The 24,150-nt window shown below is 41.7% G+C and overlaps 2 protein-coding genes across 7 annotated transcripts in view; both read right to left on the bottom strand.

The window, feature by feature from the left end:
* Window positions 1-17,577, bottom strand: part of baiap2a (BAR/IMD domain containing adaptor protein 2a) — a 49,303-nt gene extending 31,726 nt beyond the window's left edge. For 5 of the 6 annotated variants that reach the window (XM_058654669.1, XM_058654666.1, XM_058654667.1 and 2 more), the window contains exons 1-3: window positions 17,331-17,577; window positions 2,935-3,010; window positions 285-371 (exon numbers count right to left, since the gene is read on the bottom strand). In XM_058654669.1, coding sequence (XP_058510652.1) covers window positions 285-371; window positions 2,935-3,010; window positions 17,331-17,402 — 235 coding nt within the window. In that variant the 5' untranslated portion in view covers window positions 17,403-17,577. The remainder of the gene's footprint in view (window positions 1-284; window positions 372-2,934; window positions 3,011-17,330) is intronic. The other variant, XM_058654670.1, reaches the window with a different exon arrangement.
* A 2,201-nt stretch (window positions 17,578-19,778) lies between these two features.
* Window positions 19,779-23,025, bottom strand: LOC131475627 (charged multivesicular body protein 6-like). Its single transcript, XM_058653863.1, has 8 exons — window positions 22,817-23,025; window positions 22,273-22,382; window positions 21,940-22,027; window positions 21,340-21,426; window positions 20,986-21,051; window positions 20,779-20,859; window positions 20,137-20,212; window positions 19,779-20,036 (listed from the first exon to the last, which is right to left on the bottom strand). Exons 1-8 carry the CDS (start codon window positions 22,880-22,882, stop codon window positions 19,987-19,989), a joined length of 624 nt encoding a protein of 207 aa, XP_058509846.1. The 5' UTR covers window positions 22,883-23,025; the 3' UTR covers window positions 19,779-19,986.
* Between the last annotated feature and the right edge of the window lie 1,125 nt (window positions 23,026-24,150).

The raw sequence follows: 24,150 nt of genomic DNA, 5'->3' as shown, positions 1-24,150 counted from the left end.
GAAAAGAATATAACAACAAACTGCTTCAGGACTAAAATGATTCAGTAAAAAAATAAATAAAAGAATTCTCATTAAAAAACGCCTCCTGTACCAACCCACACACTCACTCTCTGAGTGGCATTCGGGTTCAACTGCTACATTTTTACACAGAAAGTGGATGCAACATGAATATGTGTATGAAAGTGTATAAAGTGCCATTGGTGTTGCTGAAAGTCAGCGTGACCATGGCCACGAGAGAAAAGGAAACAAATACAAGTCATCAGGTATGCACATCAGTCACTTACCCAAATCTTTGGATCCTTGACTTTCACTGGCCAGTTCACCCATTCTGACCAGAGCATCAAAGTAGCCTTTGGCAGCAAATGTCACACCTACAAGCAAAAAAAAAATGTAAAGGTTACAAAAACAGTGCATCTTTTGAATTGTGTTCTTTTTGGCCAGTGGCGTCAAAAAAATAAAAAGGAAAAACACTCTTTTCTTCCGTCTTCCCCTCAAAACATATTCCATGTAGTGAATCACAGCTTCTTGCCATCACCACTGATGATTCCTCCTAATTACTCAACATCATCTCATTGTTGGCACTCTGCATGCTTGATTGCAAGGAGGAAATTATTTTCAGACAGATAATCTGTGCTTGCTGGGTGAACGACGACTAAAAACTATTTTCTTTTCTTGTTTACTGGTTATTATCCAACTGGAAAGAGAAGCTGGTTTATTTTAATTTAACCCCAAGGTTTTAAGTTTTCCATTTAGAGTTTTTTAATTAAAGCTGCTGCCAGTGAGATACGTTTTTCTTTTTTAAATACAGTCTCACGGGTCAGCTTGCTTACATTTTCCAGGTGGCCACCATCTTAGAGCAATCTTTGGTATACAGGTCTTCTCTCCAGCACCATACATCGGCTGTTAGGTGTTGGTCTTATTCTGAGCCGCAGGGAATCATTATCAATACCACAACTGTAACGGCCCATAAATGTATCGTGTTTCCTCACTCACTCATCACTCACTGGTCTTGTACTGCTTTATCCTCCACATGAGGGTCACGGGCTGCCAATCTCGCCAATCCCAGCTGACAAAAGGTGAAAGGCAGAGTACACCCTGGACAGTACAACCACTCATAGTTACACTCACACCTATGGTCAATTTGCCTAATCCCTAAATCTGAAGTTTTTGTACTGTGGGAGAACAGGCAAAGTCCATGCAGAAAAGCCCTTGTTCCGACTGGGTCACAAACCCAGGCTCTTCTTGCTGGAAAGGCACAAGTGTTAACCACTACACCAACCGTGTGGCCCGTATTGTGCGTTTCCCGACCTCTCAAACTAATCTGTTCACCGATTAAGGGATTTAGTCAAGGATCCCTAAAACTAGGGGTCACATGTGCGACACACATCCATCACACAATGCTTCAGCTGTAAATGTAATCTAATCAGCACTAACACCTCCTATTCTCCGTTGTGGACTTAAAAGACCACAAGTATTCCTAACTACACAGATCAATAACCAACCTCTGCCCCCCCCATTATTTCGACTGCAGGCCAGCGCAAGGCAGCAAAGGTCAAACAGGACAGAGTCCGTGTCCAGTGGTTTCTGCCCCACTGCCACACAGACTGCCAATCAGTCCATCTCCGGTGAGTAATGGTTGTTGCGTTTTTGGAGGTGAATTCAACAGCAGTCCAGGTGACAGATGGGCCCTGTGCCTGCAGACAGCTGCCAGGTGAGAAACACAGTCGCAACAATAGCCTGGCAGGGGCAGGCTAATTCTAGCAAACAGATGTAGCCCTGCGATAGAGGAAGTCTCCCGGGCTGGAAGCCTCACAGCTCTGCTTCGAGACTGAGGGGACATATGCTAATGCTAATCCCAATTACAGCCGAGTCAACGGCAGAGGATGCTGTGGGTTCCTTCCTTTCCGCTCATGCTGGGGAACACCTGAGACCTGAGAGCCGAGCCCCCAGAGCATCACAGCTGATTTCTCCCCATTATGCCAAACAGACCCCCTTGATGTGGTAAACTGTGAGTGAGTGAGTGAGTGAGAGAGTGAGTGAGAGAGCGACTGTAAATTGCGAGTACATACATGTGTTTTTGAGTGAGTGGGAGCTGCAGCACATTTTCAAAGAGATCTCCAAGTACAGTAACTGGCACTTCATTACTGATGCTGCTTTTGAAGGGTGGGTGTGTGCATGCAAAATTGAAGGGTGGCTTAGTGTATAAGCTGGATCTATAAGGATACTTTACTTTAATAAATGACATGTGGGGTGAGGGGCTCACAACAACAGACAGACGGGATTATCCCATCTCTGACTGCAAGTCCGACGGAGGAGCAGAAGGGGAGGAAGAACCAACTCTACCCTTCCCTGTACCTGCCTCATCCTCTTCATGCTGTCATAAGGATTGCACAATAAGCTCCAGACTGTGTTTGCCAGGCAGTTGGACTCAGTCAGTTGTATTGCATCTGTTGCTTTTACACTTACCGGGTGCTGTGAGATTTAGCGACTAACTGCTGTGTCGTAAACAAATAAATAAATAAATCCCAACTTTCAGATCTAGAAAGCCTACCAATGAAGCCCTTTTGTCATTTTCGGTGTTAATTTGAGTGACTGCATCATGTGGGTGGACGTGTGTCTCCCCGTCCCCTGCAAATCAAAGCCTTTTAGACCTCTGGGTCGAGCAAATCGGGCTTTTTAGTGGCATTTTGTGTTTCCCTGAATAGCACGCCATGAGACTGTGCACCACGTGATAAAGACCTGCTCATTTGGCAGGAGGATAAATATCGTCCTTCTTTTTAGTGAAACAAAAGGACATATAGGGAGACAGATACGTGCAGGAGGAAAGAGAGGAAGAATAATAAACAGGGAAAGTGCTGCTTTGGCGGTGTGCCTGAACCTGCAGCAAAACAGGGAATGCAGAGAAAATAAATGAGAAAAAAAAAAAATACTTACTGGCGAGGGCTTTCTCATAGTTCTTCCCCATGGCAACAAAGTTCCGTAAGCAGGGGTTGAACTGCTCCATGATGGTCTACAAAAAAAAAGATAAAAAGATAGATGGGAGGTGAAGGTTTCACTTATCAACGTAGTGTGGTCAAGGGCAAAGAGAATATACTTGCACCCCGCTTTATTAATCCTGTCATCCTGTTACAGTCCCTGCTTTTCTATCCATCTGTCTGACATACACAAACCTCCCTCAGCTGCACCAAATATGTCTCACGCAAACAGCCATCGACAGAATCTTTGGGCACAGTCAGTGCTCGTCTTGAATGTTAATAAAAGGACAGAAAAGAGCTTTAAACACCCACATCCTGCCCTCTGATAGTGAGAATAGTTCAGGTGGGAGGGGGCAGTACGGTGGTGGATGATGAACTAGCAGGCTCAAAACAAAGTGATGGTTGAAAAGTGTCGTGACAGCGATGCGTGTAGTTACTAGGCCTGTGTACTGGCAGGAATACGACACATCTACTAATACAGGGCTGAGAATACGATATTGGGATTTTATAAGCAAGGTAGTATCAGCAGGAAAATATTGAATAAATAATGCAATCCTGCTGCCAAGAATATTTCTGGATCTAAATAATGCTTCAAAGAATCAATACAGCATCTATTGCTATATTAACTGCTTAATTAGGGCATTAGATGGATTATGATGATGGACACGAAGGGTCACCATGGCTGCTAATGAGAAGAGCCGTGTAAATAGTACAGCAGCGGTCTTGCGATTCGGCTGTTGCCTCCATTTTAAGCGAGTTGCCACGCGGAGCTTCCCTGGGCAACAGTCGTTTGACACCATGAATAGTGGTGGTTGCTGGTCTTTGAAACTGGGGAAGCTCATTTCAGGCCCAGGTATTTATATATAAATTCTTACATAAATTCTGCCAACGAACAAAAAGAGCAAGGAAAGTAAAGCTGAAATGCTATAATAGTATTTGTATGTACATGTACAAATGAAAATGGGCTGTATCGCTGCGCAAATAAAAACATACAAATAGCTATTTGTCTACAGACTTCCATCGCAAAATCCACACAGAAGTAAAGGCTCTGCTCTTGTGTACGTTTCTGCAACGCTGTCAATCAGAAACTGGTTCCGCCTTTTAGACAGTTCCTCCAATCATCATGCAGAAGCCCAGCGTTTAAGCCTGCCCACCCCCTCATCCACTTTCGTGGAAGCCCAGCTTCCCCGGAAGTGACATTTTTTGTCCAATCACCATCAAACTCACCACAGTGGGAAAAACCTACTCTGTGCCGTCCCATAGAGAACAGCTGAAGCTGAGCTTCAAGTGGTTTTACTGTGGAGGTTGCTATGGTAATATGAAACAAATTCTGAAAGAACTAGTGACACGTTGTAGTGCACGTTTAATGTTGAAATGTAAAATACAACACAGTACATATTTGACGACATTTTAGAGGAAGCTGACCTTCCCTTGGTGTCTTAGAGCTATCGCCACTGCTAGATAGCCATCGCTCCAAGAAATCTACAACAAGCACGTTTGTTGACACATTTTTTGTCACTCTGCACAGACAAGCTAGTGACCTACCTTTTCATTTGAACAATAGCATGACCCCCGGCTCTCTTAAATCTGGAGTGGAGCAACTTTTTGTCCGACTATTTTCGTCAATAAATATCTGCTTTTGGAAAAAGTCTATTCAACACATACTTGAGCGTTACATACAAATGTTCAATCCAGAGTCATGACATAAAAACAACAAAGCTGGTGATGCCTTGAGACATTAGTACTACAATTACAGCCAATGTGAAAATACAGTGGCAAAAATGGGCTGACCAAACCTAGGATAAATATTAATCCCATTAAGATCATTTGCTCCCTTGTTTCCCTCTTCCTCACACATGTGTCCCGGTTTTTTGTCCCAATATATAGCAAGTATTTCTGCTACTCATCCAAGTACAAGTAGAGGAACATCGCGTACCACTGGTGGCACATATGCCATTTGTTTACTGTACTAGTCGGTGGTTTGATCCCTGGTTTCTGTCATCTGTGGGCCTTGGGCAAACCACTGAACCCTTAAGTGTGAATGGGTGTGATATAAAAAGTATTATATTCACAGCAGATGCACTGTGTGAATGTGCATGTGTAGGCAAAACGGTGGTGCAAAGAGAAATCATTCACAAGTAATTTCATTCTATAACTATGTGTTTATGAAATATTAGCATATCTTGGTATTGTACAAAAAAGTAATTATGATAAATAGTCTGTGTGAATAGCACTTCATTAGAACGTAAGAACACAAATGACTGATCTCACGTTCATTATAAAAGCAGATGTACAGTATCTTACTACACTGCAGGCCGAGTCAGTTTCAAATGAAGCGAGAGCAAGACGCCCGACATCTTCCACCACCGTCGTTCCCTCTACTGCTCGTCTACCTCTCGTCTCTATCCTCCTCCTGTGCTCCTTCAGGGCTTCCTCCAATTAGCCGCTCCCCAGTCAGCTCAGTCAGGAACAGCCAGGGGACTGAGACAACACACAACACTGCTGCAGCAGCAGTCCCCACAAAAGCCATCAATACTGCAGGAGAACACTTAATAATCTACTTCTAGCCTGAAACCACACTGAGGCAGAATGATGCAGTGAGGAGGTTGCCACCGGTGTCAACCTGAAACAACCCCAGCCATTCCTGAAAACCACATGCCTCATCATACAGTCAGCCAGACCTCAGAATCTTTCCTTTTGCCTTCATCTTCCCTGTCCGTCTTTTGTTTTGTTTTGTGTGTTTGTGTGTGTGTGTGTGTGTGTGTGCGCGGTTCTTTTTGTTTTAATGAGAGCCAATATTATCATAGGACTGCGCATGTGGGTGTGCGCGCACTTGATGTGGTGTGTATTCCGTCAGGAATCGCAGTTCAAGTGGTTTGAGTGCAGCACAACACACCCCCAATAGAAATAGCAGTGAGTCAGACACAAATCACTGATACTTTCATTACCGACAGTAACTATTTTACTATGTCACAGCATACCTGCACTTGTATCTGCACTTGTATCAGAAACAAAAAATAATTGGAATGATGCAGAAAAAGATGCAAGCGGACACAAACAGGTATTGGCCCTAGTCACGAGACAAACAATGCCATTTAATCTATTATTTTGTGATTAACCATTTTGTCAAAACGTAAATAGAGTATCTTGACAACCTTACTTCACCTGCCTGACTAAATTACATTTAAGCTCATATAGACAGAATGATGAAAAAAAACATAACAATAAGTTCACTGCTTGCTTGATTTTTGAGAACAATATTTATTTTTTTATTGAGAACAATATAAAAACATACTAAGAGAACTGGAAAAGCTTCAGGTCTTTGAGACGGTAGAAGGAGCCACAGATTATATTACGTTGTTGATTTACTGCAGTTTGGAGGCATATTGCCAACCTCAGCAAATTGTGTGCAAAAGGTTCAAACATTGCCTTAGTCACTGTGAAAATGGAACACAAAAACAACAGTAAGCAAAAACACAGGTCAGGTGTTACTTTAGTTTCCCCTGGCCATTAGTTGGTTTAAATTAGAGGTCACCACCCTCACAATTAACTTCCCACTCCTCTGTGAACTGGGTCTAGTCCCCAAGCAAAACGGAATCACAGCCACTTCACTGTGCAACGGCTCAGCAGCTCTCAGGAATAATGGCGAGAAACTTATTTCGAAAACACAACACTTGTGTTTTAAACAAAATTCACAAAAAAAAAAGAACATAATATCCAAGATAAGACAAATACACCGCAGATTTTTTGGGGGGTTTTTTGGTTTGTCTTTCACAGAGGGCGTCAGGTTAGCATTTTGTGTTACTAAACTACCACAAACCAGAGCAGTGTGAACTAATTTGACGGCAACAACTATCTGCCTTTATTTACCATTTGGCTCTGTTAGTCTAATAGGATGGGAGAATAATTGGAGGAGAGTCCCATCTTCACGCGCACAACGCTCATAACAAGGTATCCCCGCCCCCCCCACTCTCTGCTGCCTCTGGGAAGATAAAAGACTAACACGTCCCCGTGGACGTCGCTAAGGAATTGTTTATTCCATAAATGTTCCCGAGCTTTACCCGCTACTGATGTAAAGTGCATCGCGTGGAACATGATATGGTCACATAAATGAGTGCATCACCAACACACTCATACTCCTGCATGCTCACGCGTGCACATACATTAATACAAGGCGTCTAATAAAGAGCGGTAGGAGGATTACATAACAAGGCAAAGCCCGGTGCTGCATCATTACGGCACATTCTCCCACTGAGGAGGTCAGGGGAAGCTGACACACGACTGGTGCCGAACACACACACACACACAAATCATGGACCAACTTAAGATAAATCATTTCACGATCCGCAACTAGTAGAAGTAAATAAATGAGGCGTTAATTACTGCACGTCTCAGACTTTTTGCATTTTACATGTCATGCAGCTAAGGGGAAACCAGTGAGGCATTTCTTTTTCCATTGCTGCTAAATTTGTCATCCCAATTCTCTTGTACTACATAGGTAATTGTGGTAGCTAATTGGGAAATGGTGCCAGGAGGCATTGACATAGAGAGAGAGAGAGAGAGAGAGAGAGAGAGAGAGAGAGAGAGAGAGAGAGGAGAGAGAGAGAGAGAGAGAGAGAAAGAGAGCGAGAGAGAGAGAGAGATATTAAGTAAAAATGCAAAATGAAAAGTGCAGTATTTCAATTATTATGGGGTAAAGCTTTGTAATCCCCTCTCATTCAGAAAAACCCTCTCTGTATCACCTTTCAATCAGGAATAATAAAATGAGAAACATGTCACAGCTGCTAAAGTGTAATCTTTTCCTTTGGCGACATGGACACGCTGCGCATTACACGGCAACTGAATGAATTCATTATCAGTGCGCGGGGTACGAATTAAAGCAGACAATTAAAAGGTGGACGGGAGAACGTCTCCTGGAGAATGAATCAAATCTGTCTGACACCCGATTGTGCTGCGAGGTGGTGACACAGAAGGATATGAAGAAGTCGGGAGCGCGTGCACAAAAGGCCGCAGATAAAAGGGAAATGAGGATTCAAATGTCTCCCTCGAACAAACTGAATTATCTTATTGTCTTGTTTGAAACAAGAGTAAACGAAATAAGTCGCCTGTTCACACTCTGACACACTCATCCGTCTCCGCTCATTCTCGTCGCTTCTGTCACACACGCAAACACAATAATGACATGCAAAGAAGGGGGTCATTTCAAAGTAATACCAGCTGATTAGAGCCGGGGGGAATCACGTGCAATCAGAAGCCAGGATGCCATCACCTGTTCCCCTCTACCCTTCCTCTTGCTCATTTATCCAGATTTCTCCCCCATTCTACATGGCAACCAGCTGTAGGCCTAAAAATGCTCAAGATCAGGATTCCTGAAGCCACCAATTACTATATTTTTGAGGACGGGCTCCGAGGAGAGCATGTCATGCAGTGACAGGCGGCAGAGGCAGCCGAGCCAAGTAATGTAATCAGAGAGGAATGTAAAGAAAGTGGATAACGTGAGGACAGACCTAATGACAGCCTACAGTTGGCCCTTTCTTTCTTAATAAGAAGCACCATGGTGTGCATGTGTGTTTGTGACATCTCTCAGTGACCTTTTTACTACAAACTATTTACTGTGCTGCTGTGTAAACTGGTAATTGTGCAATGGTACTATTATGTCATTTCTTTTAAATTAAAAACAGCAGCAGTACTTGTGGAAGACATACTTGTTGAAATAATGTGATCGTAGGAATACATCAAGCGTATAATGATCTATATGCTGCTAAAATAACTAAAAATGCAATTTATTTACATACAGTACATAATAGGAAAGTTTGAACAAGGAGTGCAACAGCATCTGCACTTAAACAGCATTTGAGGGACAGCTCGGGTTGAACAGTGTGGAAATAAAGTAAGAGAAGTGAGGTTGAGATGGTTTGGTCACGTGCACAGGAGGGACAGCGATTATATTGGACAAAGGACGTTGAAGATGGAGCTGCCGGGCAGGAGGAAAAGAGGAAGATGAAGAAGAGAAGGTTCATGCATGTTGTGAAGGAGAACATGAGAACAGAAGAGGACACAAGCGAGGATGAAGCAGGACGGAGAGTTAAGCAAGTGTATGAGGTGAAATCCATATACAAAAGTCCACTTTTGTGTAGATAATATGTGGCAGTGTTGCAGTCTGTGGAGTATGTGTGATTATTTTTTAACAGCTGTTTATTTCTGTTGGCCTAGGCTCTTCTCCCCAGTGAGTCAGTTTGGTACCAAGGCCGGTCACAGCTCATCACAAATTGCTTCCATGTCCTAACAATTCCTCTCCCTGCCATCACTGAGAATGTCAGGCCTGTATGCTGTGCTGGAAAGAGAGCAGGCACTTGTGAAAGGCTGCATTCCAAATCTTATTATGTTTCACACAGAGAAAGCCTAGTTCATTTGAGGATCACGTTCAAAAATAGGCACAAGTAAGTCAGCGATTTACCTTCCTCATAAGGGATGGAATTATTACAATGCCTAAAAGACGAGCTAGAGACCTTTCCGAAGGAGACACATCTGTACAGAGAGGTATAAACGTATTGAGAGCAAAGGCCAGGCAGGTATACACCGACCTTGCATACCTTTAAAAAAAAAAAAAAAAAAAAAAAAAAACTGCTAATACTGCAGAAAGCACAACATGTGCTTTCAGTAAGGGCCACGATCGAATCCAAGCACACCATGTGAATATTTGTCTCCCTCCAAAGAAGAGAGCAAAGTTCAGCAGTATGGTGGAAAAAAAACTCCATGGTTGTTGTTTTGTTGGAGCTGTACAATAAATACTACTATACATCAGTCTATTTAACCACAGGCAGGCACCCATACTAAACACACCTTCAGCTTATAACTTCAAAAAGACAATTATTTCTTTGCAGATTTTCATGAATATCCATGTATTATTTCCTGAGTAATTGACAAAATACATTTGTTATTTTTGACATGCTGATGATAGTTCCTGGATATGTCCTTTGAACTGGATACATAACACATTTCAGTGGTCTCTTCCCTGACCTCTGTCCAATCTTTCTACCAAGTTTGGTGCATATCAGCTCAGTGCTTTTTTGTGCACAATAAATGTATTAGCGTATGCTGCTCTGACTCCATTTTGCACCACTGCATAGTTTGTATAGCCTTTTGAAAGATTAGTTAGATTCATAAATTCTCCTTGGGATTCTGATTATACAATCATCGTACAACATCCATCCATCCAATCCTCCACATGACGGTTGCAGGGCTGCTGGTGCAAATCCCAGCTGCCCCATCGGGCAAAAAGGGGAGTCCACCCTGGACAGGTCATCAGTCCATCACAGGGCCAACATATAGAGATGAACAATCATTCACTTATCACACCACTGCATGTTTTTGGACATGTGGGAGGGTACCGGAGAACCCAGAGTGTAGCAAAAGACACATCATCATTAAAGAACACCAAATTGATTATGTGTTTTGTAAGATGTTTTTTTTCCTGTAATGTTGTTGTTGTCTTGTTGCTGATATTGTCTGTAATGTTTAGTATGTGTTTTACTGTCTTTTAACTCCCTGCCCAGGGACCACAGATGCAAATTAGCTATTCCACTAACTGTGGTACAGACATGGTTCTGTACATAGTCCTTTTCAACTAAACTAATAAACTAAACTAAACTAAACTAAACTAAACTAAACTAAAGGAATACTTCACCAATTAGCATTTAGCTTTGTATTACTAGAATAGTATTTTTGAAAAATTGTGCTTCCCAACCTCAGTTTCCTCTGTGTCCTGTTAGCGTAACTGTTAGCAAAGATGGCGGACAATGTTTACATTCTGGGAATGAGGCCCCTCCCCCTACGTGTGGGTCTAAAAAGTGTGGAATTAGCGTTGCAGTTTCAAGCCTCGGACCAAGTCTCTCTGGTGGGCACGTAATGAAAAAAGAATTAAGATTTGGTTGGGAAGCACAATTTTTCAAAAATACTACCCCTATTCTAGTAATACAAAGCTAAATGCAAATCGGTGAAGTATTCCTTTAATATAAATCTAAAAATCCCCTCAAAGCAATTTATTTTTGCCATACAAACTCAATCTAACCCAGCCACTGAGGGGACCACATCCAGTGGTCTCCTAGTGCTGGTCGCAAACCCTTAAGCCCATAAATGGGGAGGGTTGCGTCAGGAAGGGAATCTAGCATGAAACCTTTGCCAAATCAAATACGTGGATCAATCGGGTTAACAACGACCACCATCAGAGCTATTGACCAACAGGGTGCCAATGGAAACTGGGCTACTGCTGGCCAGACAGAAGAGGAGAGGGGTAAGGTAATGAGTATGGACTTAATATATAGAGGTTATGACTGGTAAAGGGAGAAAGCTGGCTGATATAATGGAGAGAAGGAGGGTCGATATATTGTGTGTGCAAAAGACCAGGAGAAAAGAAAGGAAGAGTGTTATGAGTGTGAAGCTAGAAATTGAAGGTGTGATGTTGATTGTTGTCGGCACTTATGTCCCACAAGTTGACCGTCAGTTAGAAGAGAAAAAGGGAGCCCTGGAGTAAGTTGGAGGAACTGGTAAGAGAGTGTTTCCAGAGGAGAGAGAGTGGTGATTGGAGCAACCTGTAATGGGCATGTTGGTGAAGGGAACAGAGGTGTTAAGGAGGTGTTTGTCAAAGTATGGGTTTAATGAGAGGAATGAGGAAGGACACATGGTTGTCGATTTTGCAAAAAGGGTGGAAACGGCTGTGGTGAATACATGCAGGAACATAGGGTGACCTATGTGAGACCTGCCATGATGTATAGCTTGGAAACAGTGGCAGGAACAGTGGAGGTGGAGCTGGATGTGGTAGAGTTGAAGATGCTGAGATTTCCATTGGGAGTGACCAGGACGGATGGTTGAACGGTTTGGAAATAGAGTAAGAGAGGCAAGGTTGAGATGGTTGCGATAGCGATTATATTTGATTATATATAGCTGCAAGGTGGGAGGAAAAGAGGAAGACAACAGAGAAGGTTCATGGATGTTGTGAAGGAGGACATGTGGACAGTCTGGTTAACAGAAGGGATAGGCAAGGTGGAGGCAGATGATCCGCTGTGGTGACCCCGAGAGGGAGAAGTCGAAAGAAGAACCGGGTCCGTGACATTCACAAAACACAATCTGATTATTTGGAATAATCGTTTTACAAACTGGCAACAGAGAGGGTAAATGACAGTTGGATGCACAAGTTAACTTCTTCAAAGTCAGTAGCATGCCACTGCATGACAGCGCATGCTGACGTTAAGTGCTTTGTCATGTCTGCAGTGCTGTATACCTTGGAAAGAAAGGTATCCCCTGCACTTGAGTGAATGTTTTCCCATGAAGCTTTGCCAACGCTAATGAAAAACATCTTTCATCTTTGTCTGGCCCTAACCTTTGAACCTCACTTCCCCCTCCTGTAAGCGCACAACAAAACACCAAAATTGTTTGGTTGCTACAAAATACTGCGCTTAATCTGCCTCTGTGCGTGTATGTGTGTATGTGTGTGAGATGCCCCCCTCTTCGTCCTCCTCCTCCTCAGCCCAGCATCAGCCACTCCACTAACACAACACAGGCACTGGTTACCACAGCAACCAGGACCCAGCGGTATTTGCTAGCTTTAGTTCTTTGACCAGCAAAACACCCATTCATTTCAGCAGAGAAGAAGATAAAAAGAAAATATATTGTTGTCACTCTAATAAACTGAGGACCTGACTCAAAAGCCAGAGGACATTTAACGGATATCAGAAATTGTTATTCCTCTACATGGCGTGCACACAAACTGTTCAAAGTAAAGCTTCAGTTTTGATTCACGTTATTTCACTGGTTTTCGATGAAGATGATATCAGTGAATTAGCATTTTGCACGACGGCTTTAAAGCCTCTAGAAAGAGTTTCTATGAATTATGGATGAACTGTGTGTGTCTCCCTCATAATACTGACCTCCTTGCAAAATTCTGATTTCACCAACACCCAAAAACAAGACGGGGGGAAAAAAAAAAAACTATGTTTCTGGTGCTGAACAAATGGATTTGTATCTGCGATGTATCAGCACGATACAGGGACACCTTTAAAGACCATCAATGGCAAAGTTTCCCTGTGAGAAAATGTCCTAATTTAAAGGAACATTCAAAACCATGTGGTTATGGATGCAGGGTCGCCTACTTATAGCATGTGTCTGGGGCTCATAGGGCCACTGTGGTTGCTTGCTCAGCTGGCAGTGAGGTGTAGTGTGGCCAGTGCTGCCACAGACATGTTAACTATAGTTTCTGACCCACAAATATAAAGGCATTGTCCACTGCCACAGCACTTACTCAAATTTCCTGTCTCTACTTCTGCGTCTACTTTGAGGCTGTGTAATTATAGCTTCACCCTCCACAGTAATTAGGGACCATTTCAACAAGGATGTGGACTGTCTCCATCTATTTTTTTTCCCCTTTCTCGTCATGTCCTCTCCACACCCTCAAAAAAAAGTGTTTGGTTACATTTGTACGTTTATTGTCAATTAACGTATCATATTTCTGTGAGGGAGAAGTCAAATATTTTTCTGAACAACGACAAGGTGGATTGAAATCAACCTTTTACTTCAGCTACAGAGCCTCAATGCACTCACTACAGTATAGCCTTGAATTTAGCACTGTGCATCTCCAGTCTCTGTCCTTGAGAAAAAAAAAAAAGCAGCAATGAGTTATAAAAAAAAAAAAAGGGAAGAGTGAATGTCTCTAAACCATCCGCCCCCGGACGAGCAGAGAAGGTGGGTGTGTGGAGCAGTAGTCCTCTCTGCATCGCAGTCAGAGGCACAGGGAACAAATCTGCTGTTCAGGCAATGAATGTTATGATATCTCCTGCAGTGCATAATGCAATCTTTTCAAGGCCCTGAGCACCCACAGGCATAAACTTGTTGAAACACAATATTCTGAAGGCAGATGTTCAGGAACTGAAGTCATTTTAGACTCCATTAAATTGCTTATTATCAGCCCAAGTGGTGCCCGACGTGATATGCCCCTTGAAAGCAAATTTAAAACACAGTGATGGATGGCATCTTCTTTCAAGCGACTTCAGACGGCTCCTTTGTGAGCGACAACAGTGACAACAGAGAAAACGTACAGCACCGCTTCGTACAGAAGACTCCGGACCATTTTATTGAGCTTTTACAAAGCACTTCTCATCAAACACAAGTAACACCTCTAACACCCTACTATCTCCTTCTGAAAACAACCACATGGGCACTGGCAAAAAAAAAAAAGAGAACCACATGACCTCCACCGCTTTCCCTCCCACTCACTTGGCTTCTCCAGCTCCAAGTCTTTTAGCACAATAATATGACAGAAACGCAGAAGAATAATGGCACGTTGTTGCTAAGAGACCACCTGTTCAGATCTCCCACATGAAACTGTAATCCTCTTATCATCATCATTCGACTATCATTCATTCAAGTGGAGCGAATTTCTCGACAATACTGCAAAGGAGAGACAAAACTATGATGTCACAAGACGTTAGGGGGGGAAAAAGAAGTGTTTTTCAGATTAAAGCTTTTAATCCAACGGCGTGCTATGCAGTGTACGACTTTTTTTTTTTGTCCTCTTCACAACAGTCATTTGAGAAAACGTCATCCGCCGTTTCCTAGGTTGTGTTGACAATAAGGGAGTGGTGCTGCATGGGAAAATGATTGCTGTCCTGCGGGCTGGTAGAGCAGAGACACACCCGTCTTTTCCCTTACCTGTGAGGGTGTGTTCAGAAACCTGCACCACATGCTACACACACGGAACACAGGCAGAGACTGTGCTCACGGTGAACGTCCACCACCTTTTCCTGAACCTTTTCATTTTTTTAATTTATTTTTTATTTCAACTTTACAAGTAAACTCATTACAAAGTGACCGACTTAACAAAAACAGCCCCATTATTCTCTGGTGTTCTTCCTCTAGTCTGATTGATCTGTTTGTTCACTTCGACGTGTCCTCCACCCCCCCCAAGCCGATCAAGGCTCAGACTTAACCCACTGGCGTGCTAAGAGGCTTGACCCAGGGCATCACTTCTCTCAGACACTCAGCGACGCAGCCAGCTGGTGAAGATGACTGCGGCGCACACAAACACACACACAGCGACCCAGTGCCAGTCCTGAGTATCTGTCTCACCTCGTCAGAGAGGGAATGACTGTATGTCTTGAACTACCTGTTTTTGCGAGGGAGGAGAATTGAAGTGAGTCACAGAGGATCACGCCGGGATTGCAGGGTTTGCAGGGTTGACTCCCCTGTTGATTAAGATAAAAGCGAGCTAAGGTGTGCCTGCGGATTTGACTGACGGCGCAACACTTGCGTGGAGAGTCTGAATCCTTAGTCGCTCACTCATTTCGCCTTTTTAGGCCCACCCTTGTTAAATACACACACTTAACTGGGCCCGCATGACTCACAGCAATGGTGTTACCCCCCTCTTCTCCCCTGCAATTACTCAGTATCTGCCCAGCTGCTGGCAGCAATGACTTAGCAGCCGCCGTATGTTTTCACATCTCCTCTTCTTCACAGATTTCAGCTCGCATACAAAGCAGACACACACACAAACGCTGTTAATGGACGCATTTAAATGTAGATTGGAGTGAAACTGGCTTTTTAGGGAGGGTTTCCAACAATAGAAAGTTCAAAATAAAAAGCCTAAAAACTGCACTACACAAGGACAACATCCCATCGCTGTGTACAACTGTCTGTGCCAGGAACATTGCCGTAAACTTGGGAGTCGTTTTGCTTCTTTTCAATTACTTATGATCTAATTTGTAATACTTGTGCAATAGGCTCCTGCAGCTTCACCATTTCCTCAAATGTGCTTGACAATCCTGTGACATTACAGTTGACAGAGTGCACATCAGCTTTAGATAATGCTCCATGTTTTGTATCAAGACGACAACTATGCCCCTACAATACATTGCCAAAGCAGTTTCAGGGGTAAAACACCTCATATCATACGGTGTATTGTTAAAGTTCATCATCTTATCTCTTGACATGGTGGAATTTACATGGGAAGAACTTGCTTACACAGTGCCGGGGTTAACAAAAGTACAGAAAACATGAGAAATGACAAAAGCACAGCCCCATGTCGGACCTTCTAATTTTTGCCACTGGGTCACATCCCCAGTGTGGACGAGGAAGTCTGTGCCTGCACTTCACTGCCCATCTGCAACTCTGGCTGACTGTCAGCACTCTGGCAGGGCTCTTCCCCCCCCCCCCCCACCAGGGATAGAGCACAACCCCCCTTGCACTTGAATGAGCAACACCATCCTGTTCCTCCCCAAGGGTTCGGGATCTGGACACATACAGTGCGTCCATGTTGTTTAACCCACAACAGTTGGTGGAAACACTTGGACAAACCCCGGCCAGAGCATAGCATCTGACTCCCAGTCAGAGGGAGACACTGAAGGCTGCAGTGGGGCCCTTTCTGGCTCAGAAACGAAGCATCCGTCACTCCATCTACGCTCCTCTGACCTCCTTTCTGACACGTTTAGCTCCAGCAGGAGTAGAAACAGCCGGCCTCGGCCCATTCTTGGCCCGCCGTTACAAACTATTGACGAAAAAACCCCACCATTTTTTTGGGTGGCACCCAGCTCTGATCACCACTGTAACCTGAGCTTGGCGTCACACAGGCACAGGTGAGGACAACATGGTGTTAACATTCATGCCAATGAGGCGGTTGTTAATGTATAACTTCAGCTGCACAATGTCAACCATCAGTCCTTTGAACAATCAGACACTCATCAACATTGCATGTGTGTGTGTGTACTGTTGTGCATAAACCAAACCAGCAGTTCTTTCCATTCTATTACACAAGTGCTCAGTCAGAGAGACTTGATCTTATTAACTAAGGGTCTTTGTTGTCAGAATTGACATTTGGAGGTAAAGTTCACCCCGGCCTTATTTATTTATTCACTGAAGGTAGGAACGGGTTTGAATGTTGAAATGGCTCTGGGGCAAATGTTTACTCGTTGCAACAGATAAGCCCAACCTTCTCTGCCCGTCAAACACTGACTTCTGGAATGCAATATGTTCCCTTTTTAGCCAGAACACCATGCAGAGGAAGGAAAGGCCGACAGCACTATCAATGCAGCAGGGTGGATTTTAGGAATACAATAAGGCCGAGGGAGTAAATGAATGACTTAAAAGGGAGGGGGTGAGACATTTGGTCAAGTGCCAACTGACAAAAAAAAAAAAATCAACCAGCTGAGCTGCCTCTCCCTATAGATTATCCAAGGAAAACATGTACGAGGTTTTAATTCAGGCCAACCAGTAAACAAACAAAGTCTGGTTCCAGGTGTGCTGCTACGTACACCTGAATCCACGCCATCACACGTATTTCCAAAACTTTGTTCATTAGTTCAACCTTACCTTGTAAACATTTTCCGTCAAGCGGTGAACCTCGTCGGTGCGAGACATCGTGGAATCTTCAGCAAGGACCATATACGTGTGTGTGTGTGTGCCTTTGCTCTCCCTTAAATCGTTGTATCCGCGTAAAATGGCAGTAAAACGGGTGAGTGCAACACGAGGCGCGGATCAAAGAAACAGGCGAGGCGGTGCGCCCGTGAGAGAGCGAGACGATGCTGCGCTCCTGAATCCCCCACTCCAACTGAACACACCTTCCTTCCTTCCTTCCTTCCTTCAGCACAGTTGACAGCGCTGTGCTGCCTTCACGGACTCAAGCCAGAGCTCGGATTTTCCACCTTTGATGTCGCTCCTTGACAGGGTTCGAAAATAAACATGAAATAAAACTTTTTTGTTTTTTTAATGAAACACTACACTTTTTTTATATCATACAAAGCAAGCAGTCGAGTCTGCTAATCAGAAATCAGAAATACAGACAAAATAAATATTATCGGCATGATATCGGTATCGGCAGATATTGGCTTTAAAATGTATTAACGGATATCTGCCGATATGACTGTATGACAACAGTAGGCTAAATAGGCTACCTCCTTGAGTTCTATGCTAGCGCCCTCTAAAACTAGGTTTTTTTTTACAATTATTTAATTTACTTAATGGCAAAAATGTATACATTAGCAAAATATTATGTTAATTGCACTATAGAAGAGGCTAAATGACCTCAGGCGCAGGGAAAATGTATATATATATATATCTGTATCAGTTATCATTCCCACCACTCCTGATATATTGGCATATCAGGCGGCAGCTAGCAATTGTTTTCATAATCTATTATATATCTGTCAATTCTTTTCCTGTATTAATCGATAAAATGTTGGAAAATGTTGACCAGTCTTTCATAAAAACTCAAAATGACGTCCTAAAATGGTTTGTTCTGTCCACAAATCAAAGATATTTAGTTTAATAAAAACAGAAGAAAGAAGCCAAATTATATTCACATTCATGAACCTGAAATCAGAGCGCATGTTTGTTATCAAGATAGTTTCCCATTACTAATCAATCACTGCAGCCCTTATATCACAGAGTCTTTATTTGCCTTTATTTTGTCACTTAATATAAACGCCATTTTCCACATCTTAGGATGCAGTGCTATTTTTTTTAAATGTACATACCGTGTACAAACTTATGCGCCTTTCCCACACTAACCAGAGGCAAGTGCACTTTTCTTTACAACTAACTCTGATTAGTCTACGTAAATACTGTGCTTTCCCTAGGGAAATTTAAAAATGTACCTGTTTACTGTGACACATTCTAATTGATGGTATGATCAGTTCTAACAGACACAAGTCTATAATCTCTGCAGCCACAAAACAATAAATTGCGTAAAAGGATTAGGCGGAGACTGTCATTATGAGTGAAAGGAAACCCTTCAGACACAAAATGAAAATTGTAGTTCTAAATCAATGTCATGGATAAAAAAAAAAAACTACTGTGCAGTGCAGTCTGCCCCATGAATATCAATCATATCATTCCTTGTGGTGCTTTTTAGCAGTAATATGCCCAGTCTCATTGGAAACAATAACCCAATTATTGACCTAATTCTGATTATGTTGTTTACATGAGTTTCTAATGGAAAATTCCAGTCATTTTTCACAGTTTAAATGTACATAGTCCAATAATGACTTAAATAACATGAACTGCTTTAATCCAATTACGATTTATAGTTCTATAAAATGTAGCTAAGATAGAAATATTTCACGTTTTAGTCTGGTTATTGCTTATTCAGGTTAAGGTGATCAGAAAATGCTATTTACAAGGCAGTGTTGTCCATGTGAATATCACTGCTGCCTTCTGGGTAACCTATAAATGTCACGTTTCTCTGAATAATTTCATTTAATCTGCTTTATGTAAGGCAATAAGCCTGGCATACTGCTTTCACTAACACAAAGAGTGATGTTTTTTTCACAGAGGGTAAGTTTTGATAGTAACTTTCATTGTATAAACTAGTTTGGGTCTAAGAGCCCACTTAGCGTCAGATTGTTAATAATGTATTGGCTTTCTTGTCTTAAAGTCTACAACAAATCCGGCAACAAAAGCTTTCTACTTTATTAAGCAGCCATACACACTTCACTGGTGTGCTGTGTGAATAAAGACACCTGTTCTGCAGTGTTGAGCTAAGAAGTGGCGAGGAGTGCCACCTTCTGGTCGTCACAGAACACTGCAGTGAGAGAGTCACATGACCCCTATTTGACATGCAGAACAGGAAAAACAAAAAGCAATCAGTTTGTGAAAGAAAAACACACTGAGTCTACTGTTACTACACCTCAATGTAATATGTAAAACAAAGTATGTTTCATGTGTATCTAAAAATATTTTTTTTACCAACCCTGGTTGGTCTTGAATGTCTTTTTTTGTCCGAGTTTTTTTTGTTATATGGAGCAAAGTAACCAGACAATATTCAAATTTAAGAAGGTTTTAATTATAGAAAAAAAAAAAACACTCAAACCGATAAATCGATTATTAAAATAGTCAATGATTCATTTTGTAATCGAATAGTCGTTGGAGCTCTAGATTAAATACCGAAATTAGCAGAATGTGCACGCAAACACAAACTCCTCCATTTAAACAGAGTAAAACACTGAACAAAGACCACTGATTCAGTCTGTCAGGCTGCCAGCATCTCTCTGTCTGGCTTGTTCTTCCCTCCTCTCCTTTCTAGAAAACAATAACAATAACAGAATTAGCCAGGAATCAATAACACCTCTGACAATTGTGTAACTAAGGCTTTGTGATATTAATCAAACATTCACTCTACCTGGTTGAGCTCTAGCTGCCTCTGGGACTTCTGGTATTGGCTCAGTTGGGACTTCTGGAAATGCTATATCTTCTCCCTGGAGAAAAAGACAGTAAATGTTATGCAAAGTAATGAGAGAGAGGAACTAAATGCTCTGTTGTTAAGCAAAACCAATGCCTTTTACAATACATTAGATTGTCACTATAGTTTACAATTACTAGCTTTAAAATTCATACATCATATTAACAACAACTACATGCAACTATACTATGATTTGTATCCAAAACATAACTTTTATAGTGTTCAGAGGAAATGTTTTATTTTTCTTGTAGAAGAAAAATGTTCCATTGCCCTAAAGCTTTTGTGTGTAATATGTATAAATGCGTGAGTCAAGAGTCAAAACATAGTCATTTGGGAGCGTATGTCATTTGGAATAATAACTAGTTTACAAGAGAGCAGTTTTAATTACTATTATGAATCAACCAAAATCATATTCACAGCTGTTTCAGTTGCAGCCTGTTATTACATCGAAAATTATATTGTGGCTGCGAAATTCTTTTCCAAATTATCTTCGATTGTCTTGCCTCTGTATATTATACAGACATGAGGCCAGACTATTTGCATGCACTTTTCATGTAAATCCCCCCACTTTTTAACACCCACCTGAGTGATAGCGTGCAGTTCTGCTAAAACAGCGTCCTCGTCCTCTTGTGTCAGGGCTCCAGCCAGCATTTCATCTATTTGCTGCAGGGGGAAAGAACATAGAACGTGTACAGGAACATTGTAATGTGAGGAAATTGACTGGTGCTTTATATTTGTTGAGTGTAAAAGAGAAGTAGAAACAAACACCAACATCGAACAGACATTTACCCTTTGATATTCAATTGATTCCTGGGTCTCATCCAAGATTCTCTCCACGTCTTCTATTGACATGATCTGTCACAAACGGGAAAAGACAGGCCGCGTTGAATACTAAGATAATCAGAGGTGATTTTGATATACAGGAGTCAGAGCTCTGCACTCAAAACATTGCTTCTTAATCTTTTCATTTTCAATTTGCACCAGACACACACTTCCCCCTTCTGCAAAATCCTCTCCCAATGATCACATTTTGAAAACGGTTGCTTTTTAAGTAATCAGTCAATACAAGTACCTTGTGCATTAATTACAATAATGAGAAAAGCATAGAGCTAAATACAAAAGGCAGCAAAAAAGAACAAGTACCTTGTGCATACTCTTCAGGCAATCATTCCCAACCTTGAGTCCTTCGATGACTGTCATCTCAATTTGCATGAATTCAATATCTTGAATCTGTTGACAAATAGTGTGCAATGTTAAAAGCAGTGATGCAGTCCTTGTCATATGTGCTGTCTTGAATACAACACTGATTGAAAGTAGGGTTTTGGAAATGGTCCGATTTACAGCTCAGATTTATGTTGTATTTTGCAGAAAGACTTCTTAATGGGCCCTTTGCATAGCAGGCATTTTGATGGGTCACGGTGGTAAATGCAAAGGAGTAAATAATCAAATTAATGACCACTGGGTTCCATTTGGCCTCCTCAAACAGAGCCAGTGTTAATGTCATTTCATAGAGGAATCACAGTGAATACTTTCTCTTTTTTCAAAACAAAGACATTAAGAACAAATGTAATTTTATCGCGTGTGGCACACAGTCGTTTGCTATTGGCTGAACATTATTGGAGAGCCAGTTATTCAACAGCTACACGATGGAAAGATACTGATGCTCTACGGCTGCTGGACACCATGATAATGATTTCATTCCCCATTAAGAAGGATCAAATGGAATCATCTCACAAAACTTACCATGCGCTCAAGGTTTGAAATTTGATTTTCAGTCTTATCTAGCAGCTGATCCTGATATCTTCTTTTCTTAAGCAGCAGCAGTGCTTTTCTGAAATCACAAAGAAAACAGTGATGAGTGGAATGGGGAATCGGAAACACGTGTTCAAGAGAACCACAAAATGCAGCTTGTAAATAAACACCTTTCAACAAAATGTAACACTGTAGCGTCCATAAAAACCAACATTTATTGCAGTGATATTTTATCAGACCACATTAGTAAAGTACAGAACACTTTCAGAGTCATTTTTAGAATATATGATCATGAGTGAATTGCAACAGTTTATGGACACTCACTCTTTCCTGCCATCTTTCAGCAACAGCTTTGCAAGACTTCGCTCTTTCTCCAGCTGTAAGGTGATTTTCTTTTGGTACTGCTTGAGCTTATCTCTCTGCTGCTTCAATTGCTGGGAAGTCACAGAAATATATATATATGTATATATTCTTTCTTTTTTTTCAAACACTCTTATGTGAGAAAGATATAACACATTATTAACTCAATAGCAAAGCAATACAGAGCAAAAACTGGGTCACACATGTGACCACTGTATCTGTTTCATATTGATTAATGACGTTCACACCTATTTTACAAATTGGTGATATTATGTTAATACTGATAGTAGCACACACATGAGTTTTATCAACATTAAAGGATTTCTATTTGCCCTTGAACTTTATCTCAACAGCTGTCACAAATGGGGCACATTTACAGCTCATATCAACACAAGTGCATTGTGTAATTATTAACTGCGTTCAAATAAAACAATAGATACGTGCGCCTTCTCGAGCGGTGTGTTGTTGTATGGTAGCTAATCTGTTGATAACACCGCTGTCAGCTCACCAAAACGGCTTTGTCTTGTTCCGTTACACGAGAAGGTTGCGTATTTCTTCCGAGAAGGTTTCCCATTATTTAGCCACATCGCCGTCATATCCTCTTTTATCGACGTACAAAATAACACTCTTTGCTGAGCATTTTTCCATGATGATAAACACCCTCAAGACGGCTAGCAGGCTAACGGACGACCAGTATGTACGCACAGCAAAGCTGTATTTTTCTACGGCAAGCGGGGCAGGACATTAAGGATGTATTTTGACTGGAGCTGCTTTTGCCTTTCATGTACGGTCGTTTGGGATCGTTTTTAGTTATGTTGAAACACAGTATGTGTCTTTGTTTGTTTGCCACTAAATGATGAATAAAAATATAATTGTACTAATATACCTGAGTTTTATACTTTAAACGTTTTTGAAACATTACATTTTTCGTCAAGTTTACACGGATCAAAGGCATCTGCATAATTGTACTCATTTCTTGAAAATGTACACATTCTAGTTACAAAACTAACTTTAGTGACCATTATTAGCACAAACACAATCTCTTCTGCACTGACACAGGCCTTCTGGTGCTCTGCTATGTTGTTTAGGTGGACTTTAGCATCAATTCTTAGTGAAAAGTATGGAATAATGCTGAAAGATTTTCAGACGCAATTTCCTGAATACAGCACACATTTTCTCTGTAGAAACGAGGTGAGCAGGCTTAAACAATCATTGACATGAAGTAAGTACAGTAATGTTATATTTCTCAATTATGAAGGGAAAGAAAAGGATATTTTATTGTCATTACACAACCAAAATTGAAATTACGAGGTCTGACCACACAATGGCCCTAACCTGGCGTGTCTAACATTCATGGTGTGAGAAACTCAGGGAGCCCGGCCGAGAAAATGCAAAGTCCACACAGAAAGGTCCCAAACTGGGAATTGAACCTTGCACTTTATTGCTGTAAAGCAGCAGTGCTAACCACTAAGCCACCATACCAATGATGAGTGTTATTTTTTTCACTTGAGCCTCTGGCCCTGCAATGTATTTGCACATCACTGATGACAAACCTGCTAAAAAGGGGGATTATATAGTAGACTGAAAGGTTGGAATTATACACAGTTTGATGATAGATCTATCATCAAACTGTATTTGGACAACAGTGCTTTTCCAACTGAAATAGCTGCCCGCTGGCATCAGAAATATGCCATTAGAGCTATGACAGTGAACTACAACATTTAAGAAATCAACAATTAAAATCCATTGATTTTGGCACTGGTTTTACTTGTCACACCTGCTGAAGTGATTCAACTATTGTACACAACCTGAGAGAGAGAGTCAAAGAATATACACCCAGAG

This window comes from Solea solea, chromosome 16, assembly GCF_958295425.1.
Source record: "Solea solea chromosome 16, fSolSol10.1, whole genome shotgun sequence".
Taxonomy (NCBI): Eukaryota; Metazoa; Chordata; class Actinopteri; order Pleuronectiformes; family Soleidae; genus Solea; species Solea solea.
The sequence above is the reverse complement of the archived record's forward strand: the minus strand, read 5'-3'. Positions and strand labels throughout refer to the sequence as shown.

What these genes read in the sequence shown, in the direction of transcription:
- LOC131475627 (XM_058653863.1), bottom strand. Translation starts at nt 22,882, where the DNA reads ATGGGAAACCTTCTCGGAAGAAATACGCAACCTTCTCGTGTAACGGAA. An exon ending in AACAAGACAAAGCCGTTTTG is followed by an intron (nt 22,383 to 22,816) that starts GTGAGCTGACAG and finishes GTGACTTCCCAG; the next exon opens with CAATTGAAGCAGCAGAGAGA. An exon ending in AATCAATTGAATATCAAAGG is followed by an intron (nt 20,860 to 20,985) that starts GTAAATGTCTGT and finishes TTCCCCCTGCAG; the next exon opens with CAAATAGATGAAATGCTGGC.